This window comes from Rhamphochromis sp. 'chilingali' (assembly GCF_963969265.1).
Source record: "Rhamphochromis sp. 'chilingali' genome assembly, chromosome: 6".
Lineage (NCBI taxonomy): Eukaryota > Metazoa > Chordata > Actinopteri > Cichliformes > Cichlidae > Rhamphochromis > Rhamphochromis sp. 'chilingali'.
In genome coordinates, this window is record NC_137933.1 from 40,836,268 (window position 1) to 40,853,338 (window position 17,071).

The window sequence follows — 17,071 nt, forward strand, 5'->3', positions numbered from 1 at the left end:
ACCCCAAACTGATCCTGAACCAGGATCACCAACGCCAGGACAGATCCCAATTTACTACAAGAATAACAGAAACAATCTAAAAATATGAAACTTATGATCATGTAAACTTCAAGTAAGGAAAACGTGATGTCAGGAAAGTCCAAAATATGAAGCAAAACATTAACACAGAGGATATCAAACTAGTGAAAATTTCAGCTTTTTATAAAATATAAAAGCTTTCCAGTTCAATAATATGACAATTCATTTTTTAATAACTTCTAAAATAACAAAAACTGCAAAAGTTAAAAAAACAAACCTACAAACAGTCTTTTATTTTATTTTAATTATTTTCCTTTCTTTTGTTCGTGCGTTGTTACTTATTTTACTTATTTTCTTAAAGGGCATGCGTCAGATTTTTAAACTTAATTATATAAATATTTACTAATTCCGGGATATCAGATTTTTACGGCATGATTATCGTAGCTCAAAGAATTCCCGATAACAAGAAAATTCATCACCAAGACTCATTTTTAATTCATTTCATTTTTCACTTTATTTGTGGCAAATTAAATATTCTAAAACTGAACTATACAAAAGATTTTATTAATCTTAGAAACACAATCTGCACATTTCATCACTGAATGTGTATTGTGAATATTTCACTGTGATTTCTTTGGCTGTAAATGTTAGTGAGCCTGCTGGTAGCCTGATCTGAGCTCATCGCTGTTCTCATAAGTTTCAAGTCCCACTGAAAAAAACACAAAGTTTAAAACTAAAGTTCAATTTTGGGTTAAAACAATAAACCCAGCCATGCTAACAGATTAAATTATCCGTCATTCGTTAGCTAACGTGTGAGCTGCATCGCTCAGAGTCTCGCTCATCACGTCCAGTTTCAAGCCAACAAAACGGCAAAAATGAAAACATTAAACCCGATGTGTCACGATGCACGCAGCTTCATAATGAGACTTTACAGACCCTGGTGTGACATCACAGTGGATAAGTCCATCTTTTATATACAGTCTATACAACTGCTGCGGCTGTATGCACTGTAACCTATGGTTGGCTAGCTGTGTCTTCATTCAGCGACTAGTGAGCAACACCCAGATGAAATCCTCAAATTTAACTCAACTAAACTGGACTTCTGTAAATAAGCAGACTGCAGATAACGGAGATCGTTTTCAGAATTATCTGTCAGATAATTGCATTTTAATTAGTGTCAGTTTAGCTTTTGCTTGAAAAACGACTCATCGTTTTATTTTATATGAAGTTTTTTTGTAGTTTCTGTTCTCACTGCCCCAGGACATGAAATGACATGAAGATAATAAATGTGAACAGCTCACACACTGGAGGTCATGAGTAAAAACTTTATTCAAACAGACGTAAAGCTTCGGGTCAGGCTGTTGAAGAGCTTCTCTTGTATTTGGAGAATGTTCGAGTTGATAACAGACTTTCAGGTTTAATGACCTCGGTGTGTTTTTGCCTCCAGCCTCTTTTTTAAACCTCTGTAGTGATGGGTTTAATTTACGACCCATTCAGGAATCTTATCTCCACCTTCAGCCCGTAAACTAACACCTCAGAGCCGCACTTCAAAGCTGCCGAGGTGCCAAAAACCTGCCCAGCGCTTAAAGGGGAAAGATGTGCAGATACGTGAGGTCTCATAGATTATGATAGGGAGGGTAGAAACATTAGCTGAAAGGAGCTAAACGTTCCTGCAGCTGGGAAAAAGGCCACGTCGGCCCTGGAGGAGTTTGGAGCAGTTTTGACAGGAAAACCAGTTTCCACATCAGGACGGAGACGAGGGGGTCTGAGCTGCAGGCTCAGGGTACTGCACAAATATGAGCTGCACATCACATCTTTAGGTATTTCATGGCTCTCTTGTTTTAACAACAATCATCTTAAGAACATCATCCGAGCTTTGTTGAAACACCGTATACGAGTGTTTCAGCCCTGAGAAAGAATCAGAAAGTCCAAGCTTCAAATTCCAAGGCTGAAAAATAAAAAGTGGGGTTGGATCTGAAACTTTGAGGCCTTCACAGACCAAGAGAGATGCGACAAATGTTTTAACACATGAAACATTTGGACAAATTTTACATGTCTGGGTAATTGAACCAGAAGTTTAAGACAAATATTTCTTGCTGCCTTCTTACATGTGGAAAAGGTAGAATGAATATTTAGATAATCTCTTGCTGTTGGTTGGCTATAAAGAGCTTAATGTTTTTATTTGTTTCTATTTTCTAATGTTAAGAAAATAAAACCAGAGACCGTCTAATTAAAAAACCTCTGTGGAAAAATTCTGCAACAGCAAACATGACCAAGTAACTTAAAGAGGGAAAAATTCAATTTCTCAATTTGAAGGAAGGGACCTGAAAAACCTGCGAGCTTTCTGTTGATCCAGTTTTTATTATTGGGGACCATTAAAATTGACCATATTTTACCTAACATCATAATAACAGTCTGGGGGTGTTTCAATATGGCTGCCAGTTGTTGAGACTGGCTCATAGAAGGACGCGACACGACGGCTAATGTAGGAAAAACCATATTTGTGTGTTTAGGATTATTGGCTGGATGGTACTTTGTGTTATTTCTGTTATTAACATAAATCAGAACCACGTCTTACATGACTTTAAATATTTGTTCAGCCAAACTGGAGATGACTCGATGATGAAAGCAGCGGCGAGTTGTGTTTTCTGCCGTCCTGCGTTTTCATGTCGTGTTTCAGGACCAACAATCTTTCACAGCCTTTCATCATCTGACGAGTTCGTCAGTGTAAATAAGCCATGTGTTGTTCGGCTGACAGCAGACGGCACGCTCTGTCATCATCATCATCGCCACGTTCTTCTTCTTTTCTTCTTCTTCTCTCTCTGAGTCTTTCTCCACAGATCGTCTGTACAGTTTGCTAATTAACGCTGTCACACCTCTTCCTGAAGTCTCTAATTAACGAACAGCAGCGAGGGGCTCATGATTAATTGCACTTCAGCGAGCAGCGAGTTTAGCAGCTGATGGTGGACATCCAGCAGATCTTCGCCTTAAATCGTGTTCCTGATATTTCCCAGCTTCACTCGACTGAAACTGAAGTCGAGGCATTAAAAAGCTTCTCAGCTGCGTATTAAAATGTTTGCGAGGGTTAAACGTGGAACTGCAGGATTTAAAACAGCTCACATGTTCATCCTTACTCAGTAACTCAGCTTCCAGCCTCTGTTGGGTCTGACCATGAAAACAAACGCGCTGAATTCCCATGTAGGAATGGCACACAAGCCACAAATAATCAAACCTGCTATGAACGCCTGCAATTCAACTCAAATGCCAAAAAAACTTTAGATATTGTTGACTGCTCTGTTGCTGCGTATAATAAAGTTTTATTGATTTCAAAGTTTAGTCCCTGTGGAATCAATAGTAATCAATAAATGTGGAGTAATAAGTCGTGTTTGTTCTGTTCCTTCTGTCCCCTGGAGGTCCATCTTTCCCAGCACCTCCTCCTCCTGTACCCGTGTGATTATTTTAACCTCGTCTTTTACATCTGTGGAGGTTTTTCCCTTTAAAGTCGGTTTGTTTTACTTGTGTGTGGTCACACAGCTCAGGAGGATGGAGGTGGTGGTGGCAGGGGTGTTCAGAAACTGACATTTTTATGGTAACAGTCGCCGTCTCTTGGCAACACACTCAAAGACCCGTACGCATTGACGGAGCACAATTGTGTTTGGCACCAGGAAAGTGTTAACTGGCTAATCCCTTACGGCCGCCCAGACGCCGCCCGCTGCTAATTCACTGCTCCGCACAAACCGGCCAGTGTTTACACACCAGAGCTCGGTCACTGCGGGGGGAGGAAAAGCTCTTCACACAAGCTGCTGGCTCTCAGCGCTCAGAGGAACAGAGTCCATTAAACAGAAACCACCTGCAGGATCTATGCTGAGCTACTCCCAGGATTTAACAATAAATTACACCTTAAACTTTAACTGCAGAATCAATGCAGCCATAAGTGTCTGCACATTAATCTACTACAAAATTTACACTCAAAACAATGTGAAACTCCTGGGAGTCAATGAACATCTAAGAAAGATGATTGTAGATTTACACAAGATGTGAAGGTCTCGTGGAGTCGTTGCTAAACAGCTGCAGATATACTTCAGTAGAAGTTATTTTAATGCGTCACCACTTTGCCAAGAGTCTGGAAGAAAACCCAAACGGACCCTCATGAGCGCCCAGTGGTTAGGATGTTAATAACAGAGGAACCACCAAGGCTCTGCCATGAACTGTAAACTGCTGCAACACCAGCATCACTGTCCACAGTGAAGCCAGCTCTACATCACCATGGACACGTGCAGGGAAGAATTTGGTTTTGGCTCCAAAAATAACACCTTCAAGTTTGACTGACACCTGCAGCTGCCCACACGAAGTTCTACGATCAGACGAGACAAAGATTGAGCTGCAATGACGAGAGGTTTGTTTGGAAGAGTAAAGGTAGGAGCACCGTACCAACTGTCAGGCCTGGTGGTGGCAGCAGTTTCGCTATGCTGCACAGAGTGGATGGAACAATGTTGGAGGAGGTCTACATCCAAACTCTTCAACTTCACCTCAAAAGAAAAACAGCTAGATGGTTGAAACTTGCGCTTGGATCCCACGCACATCAAAACCGGGTTTGGAAGGCATAAATATAAATTCAAACTTGTGCATCCAATAAAGATGTTTCTGACGTAGACTGTGACTTTTCACAAACTGCTGTGGGAATCATCATAGTTTTGACTCAAACATGAAATTTTTGCAGTTTAACTATGAACAGGGCTATGAACCGTTTTTAATTAATAGACGACTAAAATAAACACAAATAAACTTGATTATGTTTACATTATTCAAGTGACATGGTTTCAGTATCCGGTTCAGGTTTAGGAAGAGGGCTTGGTTTGTGTTAAAACACTTCCTACTTCCTGTTAAGCTCTGGGTTCTTGGTTGTCATGGTGACATCTACGCTTTTTCTAGACAAAACTGACACTGCAGACTTTACTTTTGGTCTCTACTAGAGCAGCTTTGCATAAATCACAGTTCAAGGTAAATCTTGCCTTGAACTGGATCTCGGTGCCGCTTCAGCAAGAGGAGGAAGTGCCAAGTTCAGCTCACGGTCTCTTGGACGCTCTGTTAGCGCCGTTAATCGCACAGGAGCCGCATTATTGGTCAGATAATTACATAAGAAAATGCCCCAACAGTACAAATGTGTTATCATTGTCAGACTACATGCGTGAAAGCTGAAGTATCCAACTTTATTTGCCCCTTTTCTTCAGGTTCCAAGTAAATGTGAAGGATAATGAGAAGCTAAAGGCGCTTAATTAAAAGGTTAAATGCTGCAGTTGTGTCACAGTAATGACAACAAGATAAAAGTTACAAAAGCTGAAAATAATGGATCACATGATTGGAGCACTGAACTCCTGCTAAATGTGATATGGAAATGTTTGTAGTGCCGCGGCCGCTCGACATACCAGGTTAATGTTATCTGAAGGGAAGTCATCGTCCATGGTTCATGTTTTACACTCGTGTGTAACACACATGTTTGTGGAGCGTTTCCATGTGAACGTGCTGCACTGATGGTTCACACCCTGAGAATATATTAATGTGACTCGGCACTAACGTGAAGCGGGACTCGGTCTTCTTCTGATTTACAGTCACGACATGTTGAGGATCCTCACAAGTGTGAAATATTTAGTAAATAAATTTGGTACGAAGAGATTTTTCTCTTGACATCAGTACATGCTGCATTTATATTTTATTAATATCCGAGTTGATGTATAAAGGAGTCACATTTATGTTGATTTACTGTGAATGTTTTTACGAGGTTTTCCATTTCCATCTTATTTTTTTAATGCGATAAATCAAAGACGCGCCACTTCCTGTTTCTCAGCATCTTTTATCCTGTCACACACGTGGAAATTCATCTGATGTAAAGAAAACAAAACCAAAGAAACTGACTTTGTTTTGTAGTCTAACAAAAAAAATCTTAGTTATTAACTGAAAGGATTATTTTTGAATTCGTTCTGTGTTCACTCTCTGTTTCACATTTTGTTTGTTTTCACATTTAGACGTTAAAACTGAGTCAAAGTTTATCGATGACGTTTTCTTACAGCGTAATATTAAATGAAACATGTCGGGTCTGCTCAACGGGACTTTTTACGTTCAGTCAAAAACCTGATTCTGATATCAGCTCACTGCACGAACATCAGTGAACTATGACAAGAACAAATCTGCAGTCACAGGTGACTGAAAAATATTCAAACCTTTATTTAAACTTATATTTATGTTGTTGTCTCACTCAACAGATTTGCCACCTGAACAGGTTAAACATAATTTCACATTTATTGTAAATGTTTTTTGTGTATATAAAAAAAGACAAAGCAAAATAAAGCTTCACTCATTTTTATTTTCTTACTTACCAAATTATAAAGAATAAAGAATTTTTAGTGTGCATTAAATATTTTTTCAAATGATTTTTTTATGATACTAAACTAAAAATGTGTTAAGATTATTCACGCCCATTAGTTCAGTGTGTATTTTTATGTTGCTGTCTTATTAAATAAATGATTTAGCATTAAAATGCAGCGCAGCATTGATGAACTGTGTGAGACGGTGCGTTGGTCCAGTTTTAATATCTGAGCACGTTAATGTGTTCCAATAGAAACAGTCTGAGGGTTCATTTAATCCTGATTTAATAACACTGAGCCTGAAATGTGAATCTCAGCTTCCCAAAATGAACTCTGATTTTATATTTGGCTGCACTGAAATGATCACCTATAAATCACTGACAGAAGTTCAGTTTCTCAGCTGCTGCTTTGTGAAAGTGACAAAGAAATGTTAAAAATAAAACGGGCGAGACAGAGAAACCGTAAAATCTCATTTTAAAACTGGTTTGTTGTCGGAGGCCTCCGGCTCCAAATCTCAGGAATACAGACGTACTCGTACTTCACGACAGGAGGCCTACACTTTGATAAAACGGTTTGAATTTAAGGTACCTTTGATCTTGGGTTTATATATAACAGAAGGGAAACAAGAAGTAGTGTCAGGCTGTTAAAATACCTGAACAGGTGAAATTTCACAGAGTGAGGAGTTCAAAGAAAATACAGCTGTTACCAGGTAAACTGCTGAGTTTATGTAACACCTGGTAAAGCAGATTTATTAAACCACATTTCAGGTTACAAGAAAAATAAATTTAAAAAGAATTCTGCAGTTAAAAGAAAGTCAGCTTTAAGAGCCACGTTTACTGAGATTAAAGGTGCGAATCTAAATTATTCTTAATTTAATTTTAATTTGATTTAACAAAGATTGTGAAATAGTCATAACTTTTTCTACTTTCATTTGTTTTTTGTGACTATTTCACAATCTGCTGTGATATTGGGCTGAAATATAATAAATATCCCACTCAAATAAAAAATGTCGCTTTGTGATTTTAAGAAAGGGAGAAAACAGCAGGTTAGAGGTTAAATGTACAAACTTAGAGGACTGAATTATAACTGCACAAATCCACGAAAGCTGAAAATGTTAAAAATGCACTCGGACTGGTTTTATTTCCTGTATTTTTGCCCATGAAGGTTTCTTTAATGGATCTGGATGAGCAGACACAGCGAAGGGAATAAAAAGCCCATTAGTCATGTTCATGCTTTTCAATGCCCCCAAAATGAAAATAATCATTTAAAAAAAACATACAAACACTGGATTATTCTCTGCTTTTCAGACGGAGGAGCATGCAGCAGTACAAATACACAGACAGCGGCTCATTGTAACACCAAACCTTTAAATCAAACCAACATGGCCTCGCTACTCAATAAAAAACATCTAAAGTTGGTCTTTAAAAAGTGCTTCAGAGACATAGATCCTTGCATTCAAACCTCTCCGGTGGGTTTTTAGACTGTGACATAAATATATGCTTTTACGTTTCATCTTCTCTGCGATTGTTCATATCGATTATTACAAAATAAACTCGATTGAGAAAGGAAAAAACAGCGGGGACATATTTGGTTGTTCACACGCCTGCCGGCTTCTTTAGGCAGATTTTCCTCTTGAGTTTTACAAATGGGATCAAATTAACCTCCTTTTAGGTTTAACTTTTGTTTTGGGGGCAGAAAAGAAACGGAGAGGCTCAAGAGGGAGAAAAATCTTCTGGAGTCATTAATCTGAGGGTTTCTTTGAGTCCGAGAAGAAAAGGCTGCAAACACAAAAGATCCGGATAATTTGTCTGTGCGGGATCCACCGAGCCGTTAAACTCAGTCACGGTGAAGCGAAGGAATGTGGAGCAAATTTGTTTCTGACCTCGGTGGAAAAGAAAGCCAGTCGATCATTTTGATTAATTCTGTGGAGGTCAGAGGTCAGCCTGCGGTTTCCTAAACTCTCTGCGGTGGAAGTTTTTTTTTTTTTTTTTTTTTAAATATAGAAAAAGCGGAGCAGCCCCCGTCAGTGCACCGCCACCGCGGACTGCAGCGCTTCTCCGGGGCCGCCCGGGCTGCTCTGGCCGGTGGCTGTCTGCGGGGAGGTGGGGCTCAGAGACTGGGGCGAGTTCGCGAGGAAAGCCGGAATGTGCGCGGGCAGCCCCGGCAGGCCGGGTACCGAGGCTGGGGAGGGTTTGATCGGCACCGGGATGGCGGGCAGCGTCTGCCCGCCGTGACAGATGGTCTTGAGTGGCATGCCGTAGGCCGAGTAGTCGCTGGCGGCCATGGAGATGGGGGCCGCAGTCTCCATCATTCCGGAGCCGTACATGTGCGGCCAGGCCGGGGTCAGCTGGTTGTGCAGCGGGTACCCGGCGGTGGAGAAGGCCGCCAGTCCGCCGGGCATCTTGTACTCTCTGGCGATGATGTTCTCGATGGCGAACGGGTGCTTGAAGCTGGACGGCTGCGAGACGGAGCTCAGGTTGTATCCGGCCGGCATCTGCGGGAGGTGCGCGGCTGCGTGCAGCGCGCTCAGCCGCAGCTTGGCCTGCTGCTGCAGGTAGTGCGCCGCATCCTGCGGCTTGCTGGCGGCCAGCGGGTCCGCGGCCTGCATGCTGCCCACCTTGAAGCGTTTCCGGCGCCGCAGGAAGCTCCCGTTCTCGAACATGTCACCGCAGCTGGGGTGCAGAGCCCAGAAGCTGCCCTTGCCGGGCTGGTCCGGCCTACGGGGGATCTTGATGAAGCAATCGTTGAAAGAGAGGTTGTGGCGCAGCGAGTTCTGCCAGCGCTGCGTGTTTTCCCGGTAGTACGGGAACCGGTCCATGATGAACTTGTAAATCTCGCTGAGTGGGAGCATCTTCTCCGGGCAGCTCTGGATGGCCATGGCCGTCAGGGAGATGTACGAGTACGGAGGCTTCTGGTCGCTGTACGTGTTCCTCCCGGGGCGCGGCATTTTGTCCTGCCGAGCCGGACCGGGATCCCGTCAGAAGAGCCTCTCTTCGCTTTGTTTTCGGAAACTTTCTCCAAACTCTTCACTGCGCCTTTACGCATGAGACGGAAACCGCCGGCTGTCCTGGACGCATGCTCCCAGTTTTTACGCACAGCTGGTAGCGAAACTTTGGGAGAAGTTGAAGCGGTGGGTGCTCCTCCTCTCCTCCGCTTGGGTGGCAGGTGCAGCGCGGTGTCCGTCCTCCTGCTGCCCGCTGGTGAGCTGCGCTAAGCGGCTGCTGCTGCCTCTTCCATGCCCCTCTCAGATCTGTCCCGTGCGCGGTGACAGGAGCAGAAAAGACCCCCGGTGAGGAGCTTCATTAATGGGCCACTTCTGCGCCATCACATGATCACAGCCAAGAGGAGGAGGAGGGAGGCGGGGGTGTAGGGGGAAGCGGGGGGCACACCGTGCTGTCATTTACACGGTGAACCGACACGAGTCTTTCATTTGAAGCTGCAGCGGAGAAAGAGCAAAAGAGAGGAGCACGACTGTCGGGAACGTGTGCGCTGAGCGGAGGTGTGTTGGCACCGTTTTACGCGCAGTGTGTGTGTGTGTGTGTGTGTGTGTGTGTGTGTGTGTGTGTGTGTGTGTGTGTGCGTGCGTGTGTGTGTCGGGGGGTTGTTTGTGGCCTCTCGCACCAATTTGCATTGACTAATAGAGCCGCTGAGAGCTGCTGTGTGAGCGCTTTAATTTGTTTTATTTGTCTTTTTGTCGTTTGTCTCTGTTCACAGAACCGTTACGAAGCTTCTCTCCAAACATCCAGGTATCTTTCACAGAGTCTGAGCTGATGAAGACGAGACTTCTCTCACTGTGGGAGAGAAACTCCTTTAATAAGCTCCTGTTTTTCCACTTTCCTTGAACTACGGAATTAAAGGGAATTTCCACGAAATTTAAACAAATTATTGTTATAATTATTATCCACAGCTCTGTGTGGAAACAACAACCCTGAACTTTAAACAATGAGTTTATAATTTCTGCGATTAATTTCATACGATTAACCCTTTTTGCTTTTTTTCTCCCGTTTTTGCCCAAATGCCACATTTATCTTTTTTTTCTAAAATAATAGGCAGATATTTTTAAGGAGCCTGTAAAGCTTTGAGTCTTTTTTCCTCAGATGGATCTGAAGGTTCCGCCTTAAAGTTCTTAATCATTTTTATTTTACTCAGCAAAGCTTCATTTTTCATCTGAACTGATCTGTCAGTATAACTCTAATATAATGCAATTTAATTAACGTATTATAATCTTAATATCTGATATTTGTAGCACATACATTTATTTTATCTAGTAATTTACAATTAAAAATCTTATTGATCGTTAAAGAGACAGAATGATTTCATCATCCTGAAAAAAGACTTGTCAGTTTTAAAATAAAGGAAATAGTCTAGCAGATATATTGCCATATATTATTATTATTATATTAACACTGAAAAATGTTTTACCAAATGTATTTATTTGCAGAACTTATTTCTGAGACTTGATATATTCTCAAGTCATTTTTGTGCAAGAATCATCTGATGATGAGTTAATTTGTTGACTGATTTTATGATCTTACAATACGATCAGTTATCAGTAAAAACTAAAGTTGTTTCTTCAAAACAAAACTAATGATCACTCTAAAAAGCTGCAGCATTAAATCTGATTTTCTTCTTCATATTTTGGTCATTAATTATTGACGTAACGGCTGCTTTCATGTCCATTGTTTTCTTTTTGTTCTTCATCGTTTCATCGTGTCAGTTAAAGTGCAGCAGAAGGAGGATTAAACTGGAGGAGCCCCGGGGTTTAACAGTCCCAGAGGAGGGAGGGGGTGACACCAAACAGCTACTTTCACACGTCTGACCTTTGACCTGTGAGCTGATAATGTGACATGAGAGGGTTTCATACAGAATTATATTGTGTTTTTTATTGTTTCCACTTGTTTCCTGTTTAATATTTTTGATTTTGGTCATTTCATTTTCTAGTTTCAGTTTCCTGTTATCATTTATTCCAGTTACTCTTATTGTTGGTGCTCATCACTTTAGTTATTCTCTGTTTTTTATTTATATTTTATTTTATTTATTCAGTGCATTTTAGGTGTTTTCATTTTAGGTTTTTTTGTTTATTTTTTAAATTGATGAAAATTCATTTCAGTGTCATTTAATTCTTGTATCATCATTTATGATTTCATTCATTCATGTTGCATTAGGCTGTGAGTTTAATTTTTCTGGTGACTTAAATACAAATAAAATAAATTTAGTTTTCAAAAACTGATTAAAAGAATTTAAATGATAAAATCAGTTTTTTATGATGTGATTTTATTTTGGTGCTGAATGTAATAAGTTCTGTGATTTATGACTTATTGATAATATTCAGCACGTAGCTGCAGATTTTATGGTCAGTGTGATAGTTTTAGTTAAATTAGGTCACTGCTTCCTCTTAAGGTTTTATTGAAAACTCTTTGAGCGCTGTTTTTTTTTATATAAAATAAAAACTGTTTTAATGTATATTTAGTTTAAAATGTTTGACAAAACAATTTTTTCTTGTAAAAAAAAAAAATCAGTGTTCACTTAAAAGTAATATCCAACATAATAAATATTGAATACAAATGCAATAAATACGACTCATTCTTATAAAAATTATCCATACTATATTGAATGAGCCAGTTTATATTTTTTCTGCAGCAGTGGTTTTTACATTTTTTTTATTATTATTATTTAATGTGAGCAAATGAAAAACACATTTTAAAGCTTCTCCTAACCTGCTGAAGCTGTAATCCCAATTATCATAATTAATCCTCGTTACGTAATATGCTTTATTAATTATATTTACACTGAAAACAGACAAATAATATCAGAATTACAAGTAAAGGGAAGAACAGCCTTTTCACTTTTAATGCTATTAATGAATCAATGTATTGATCACTATTGGCAGGTACAGCCGGGAGCTTTTGAAGCTGTTTTGGTCTCACCTCTGACTGAGATAAATAAAGTTGAACTGAATTAAACACCACCTCTAATATTATTATTATTATCACTTACAGGTTTGTGATGCAAACATTAATAGCACCTGCAATGACGATAACAATCATCAGCAGGTATAAATATTCAGCCGGCTGCAGTTAATTAGCAGCAGGAGGATTCTCATTAACGGCTCTGTTAACTGACTAAAGCAGAGCTCAAAGCAGCCAACAGCAGAGGAGGAAGAGGAGGAACACCTAACCCTGTTCAGGTTTCATCCCCACGGTCCACTGAAATGTTCCCCAACATGTTCCCTGACATGTTCGAGGTTTTCTGTCTCAGCTCTGAACAAAGACGGCATGCCACCAAACATTTATCAGAACAAATCTTCTAACATCTGCTTTCAAATCAGTTCATGTAAAATTGTTTTCAGTATGAAAAGGTTTGATGTTATTCAGCTATAATGCTGTACTCTCCAGGGGTGTTCCCGTGATTTCTTTTTAATGGGGGGTGGGGGCTCTTAAAAATGAGGGACTACACATTCCCCATCACTTTTACATGTGGGGGTGTGTTGTCATTTATCTGACTTTGTGGGGACCCGTTCACGTTTCAAACTTTGCGGGGACATTTGCAGAACCCGAGGAGATCTTCACTCTGTGATAGAGCATCAAAGGTCTGGTTTTAAGGTTCAGGTTCAGGCTGAGGGTTAGCGTCCCAGGAATGCATTATGTTACTGAGGCTCCCACAAAGGCAGAAAAACATACGTGTGTGTGTGTGTGTGTGTGTGTGTGTGTGTGTGTGTGTGTGTGTGTGTTTGAGGGGATTCAAAATGCAGAGCAGCAGTGGCGGTGGTACTTGAGCACGCTTCTCATCATCTACCAACACTTCAGCTGCACTCAGGAAATAAGCACGACCTCACACACACACACACACACACACACACACACACACACACACACACACACACACACACACACAGCTGTCTTTGTGAGGACCTTCGTTAACACAATGCATTCCTGGGACATTAACCCTAAAATTGGAATATGATCCTAAACTGACCCAAACCCTCGTCTCATGTCACAAACAGAGCTTTGAATCTTTGTGGTAACATCCAAACTTCTGCAAATACACGTCCATACTTCTAAAACCAGTCCTGCTCTTTCCAGGTCCGATAAATGTGCGCACATTGCAAACTAATACCCCCCATTTTCCAAATAATCATCTTCTTTTTGCCCAACTGTTGTTATTTTTCAAACATATATTTCAAATGGTGTCGGGAAACAAAAACCCAGAAGCTCAGAGGAAATTTCTGTTTCGGACTTTTATCGACAAACAGGAAAAAAGTAAAAATCTGTTTGTGGTTCTTCTGTCACGTTGACACAAACTCATTAACCTGAACCCGTGTTTCTCCTCTAAATGTTCCTCATCCAGGCACCAATTTGTGACGGATTAATGACGACCCTCCCACCGCCGCAGATTTGCCAGGCCCTTATTATGAAATGAATGAATGGGTGCCACCGAACGTGTCATAGCTGTTACCGCCCAGCACGTCGCCCACCGTCCCCCCCACCTTCCTCCAACCCCCAGTCGGAGCTGCTGGCCTCCATTAGAGCTGCTGATTTATCAGGAGGAGGACACAATTCAAAACAATGTAAATCACTCAATTATAGTGTTTGGACACAGCGGCTTGGGCGGGGCTAAACAGACACTCCACTATCCCAATATTACTACAGACAGTCAACTCACCACAAAGAATGCGAAAATTAAAGGACTGATCAAAAATATTAAAAAAAAATATATATATATAACTGTTAAAATCTGAAGGTCAAAGGCCATTGAGCCTGGGTTAAAGACTGAGGTTGCAGGTTCGATTCCCAGCTCTCTCATGCTCGAGTGGTTCTTTGCCTGTGGGAGGCGATCACTTCAATTAAATCGCTGATTAAGCAGATTGGAGGCTGATTAGTAAACGAGCAGCGGCCTTCAGGAGAGCTGCTGCTAATTAGTGAGGCGATTAGCGTGTTAAGAGCAGCGAATGAGGCGTCAGCGCTCGTTAAGAGCCACACTGACAGATTATTACTCCATCGGGCTGCCAAAATGCTGCCGCGTCACAGCGAGATGTCGCAGACGACGTCCAGGAAGGCTCCTTTCAATCTCGAGGCATTATCCTGGACTTTTTATTATCATCAAATTCTCGTGTTTCATCTTCAGCTCCTTCCTGCAGCGGCTGGTTTGGACCTTTTTACCCTGATGGGAAACATCCGATTAATACTGAGAAGCACCGTTAATGAGGAAATCAAGTTTGGTTTGAGTGTTCTTGAAGTGTACCTGAGCTTTAGCGAGGAGAGGCATTGTCTCTGTGCCATTTCTAACTTTTTCTTTCACGGCAGTATTTTTTTTAAAGCACAGAGTGGACAGCAAATTGAGCCACGGCTGACTAACGTAGAAACCTATTAAGTCTATATATAAATGCTAAAGTTCACTAATTTGACTCGTTTGTTTCTGTTTCTCAAATCTCCTCCAAAGTGCACCCAGTATTCCTGTTTTGGACCCCGGAAGTGCCAAACTAGTCCTGACTCCTTTAATGGTCAGGTTCAAGTGGAGTATGAAGGACGGGGAGTGTTCCCCTATTATTGATTTCACTGTATTGTGGATTTATCAAATTTTAATAAAGTTATATTAAAAACAGCAGATAAAACAACAAAACAACCATCCCACAGAGAAAATACACAGAAAGGTGCCAAAATCACCCATAAACACACCGGGTTGAACAAACCCGGCGAGGAGCAAAGAACTACAAAAGGCCAAAAACAACTACAAAAATGTTCAGGAGCAACATGAGGTCAGTTTCTGCAACAGTCGCACCAGATCAGCTGATATTCTCTTTAACAGGGGCCACTAAAGTTGCTTTATCCCGCCCACATCTGCAAGCCACTCTGAAACCCACCTCCGATCCAGCGCTGGTTTATGAGGTCATCCTGCTTCCGTGGAAGCACGGCGGGTTCCCAGGATGGAGTCTTATAGCCTGATCACTGCAGGTGGGAACATCTGTGATTAGTGAGGCCACTGCTAACAAACGCAAGCTAATAAACAGAACTTGGGAAAAGACAAATGATTTCATGCTTTCTGATAAATCATGAGATATACTGGAGGGCAGAGGTGATATGCGTCTGAACGCAGAAGTGGTCTACAAGAAATTTACTTTCCTTCCTGCGGCAGGAAGGAGCTTCAGTGCGTCCTCTCACCCGATGCTCCAACATACACATTTAAAAAGTTTCCACCATCTGCTGAAGATCATGTGACGAAGTGAAATCTCCACAGACATCATGACATAAATTAAAAGTCTAAATGTGGCCGTGGTATTTGTGAAGCTGGAGGATTAGTGTGGATCGTTATTTTCAGCGTCTTCCTCCTCTGAGCTTGTGAAGTGCTCCCTGCTCGGCCCTGTTACCTGATTAGCTTCTTCATAAATGCAGCCGATCGCGTTAACATGCATGAATATCGGCAGCCGCCTCGTCGCTCGGGATAGCGCTCCCTAACATTTTGTCCGGCGCCTAATTATTCCATTTGCTTGGATCTGGGTGCCATTTAGATGCAAGGTAATTCAGTGTGGTATAACTCAATTAAATTTCTCCTGACTGGGATTTATGGAACATCAATAGCTCCTCTGTGGGACCAATGGGAACGCTTCCTATTTATCCCCAAGTCCTCCTGATGCTGCATTTCTGCAGCTCAATTAAATAGAGGAGCGATGAGGATGTTTCTGCTGCCTGTAATGAGGACAGACGGGCTCGGCCTCCTCGTGCTGGATTTCAGAGCGGTGGCGTATTAGCGGGAGCTCAGCAGTCATTACCTCTGAAATTAACTTTTAAACATGGCAGAAACTCTCGGCTCTGATTAGACCGAAGAGCTTACGACTCAGTCCCGCCAACAGCGACACATTTACATTTGAACCGTCACTCAGTTTAAAGTCTGCTGGTTGTTTCCAGACGCTAACGCCCCTTCAACATCTGACAAAAACCAACAGTGCTGAGCACTCAATCCTGCACTCTCTGTAATGTCCAGCAGAGGGCGACTCCACAAGAAAACGAGTATCTGTGGGTTCAGTTCCTAGCTCCAGCTGTTACTGACTGACTCTAAAAGTCAGTAACTCTCATGTATTTTTAGTCTTTGCTTCATCTAAACACAACGACACACCTTAGTTTGCAGTTTATTGATTGGTTAAATACATTTGTTCTATTTGCAAGCGTGCACATTTAGTTTGCCTGTGATTTTATAACAGTTCATTTCTTATTTGTGGGTTGTGATTGTGACTGCTCTTTGTTTCTTACCTGCCATGATCCCTGGGAGTTGCCAGACAAAAGATGGTGGCCAGGGTTTAGAGCACTTTAATACGAAGAGGGGCTGATTGGACGGCACCACCACGTCTTGCTGAAGGGGGGAGAATGTGTATTTTCTTCAGTTAAACAAGCATTTGTATTTAACTAAATATGTGAATTCAGACTTTAGTGTTTTTGATTTTCTTCTGTGGTGCTGAGTTTATTAACAAACTGGATTGTACTGCATCGTTTTTGTGGCTTGCAATCGTGTTGTGTTTAGTGACCCCTGCTGTGTTATAGTGGTCTGATCAGCCATTATATATACACACCCTTGTTTATGAACTTCACAGTTCTTTGCCTGAATTTTGTTTCTTGAGCTGTGTCCCAAAACGTAGGCTGCGTCCTTCGGAAGACCCGGCCTTCGTGGTCTACGTAGGCCGGGTCCTTCGAAGACCGAGA

The 17,071-nt window shown here is 41.5% G+C and overlaps 1 protein-coding gene across 1 annotated transcript; it reads right to left on the bottom strand.

Annotated features, from left to right (window-relative positions):
- Positions 1-6,412: 6,412 nt before the first annotated feature.
- On the bottom strand, positions 6,413-12,278 carry LOC308399016 (forkhead box protein B1-like). The gene has a single exon (XM_080885943.1). The coding sequence runs from the start codon at positions 9,325-9,327 to the stop codon at positions 8,404-8,406; it is 924 nt and encodes a 307-aa protein (XP_080742069.1). The 5' UTR covers positions 9,328-12,278; the 3' UTR covers positions 6,413-8,403.
- Between the last annotated feature and the right edge of the window lie 4,793 nt (positions 12,279-17,071).

What these genes read in the sequence shown, in the direction of transcription:
- LOC308399016 (XM_080885943.1), bottom strand. Translation starts at nt 9,327, where the DNA reads ATGCCGCGCCCCGGGAGGAACACGTACAGCGACCAGAAGCCTCCGTAC.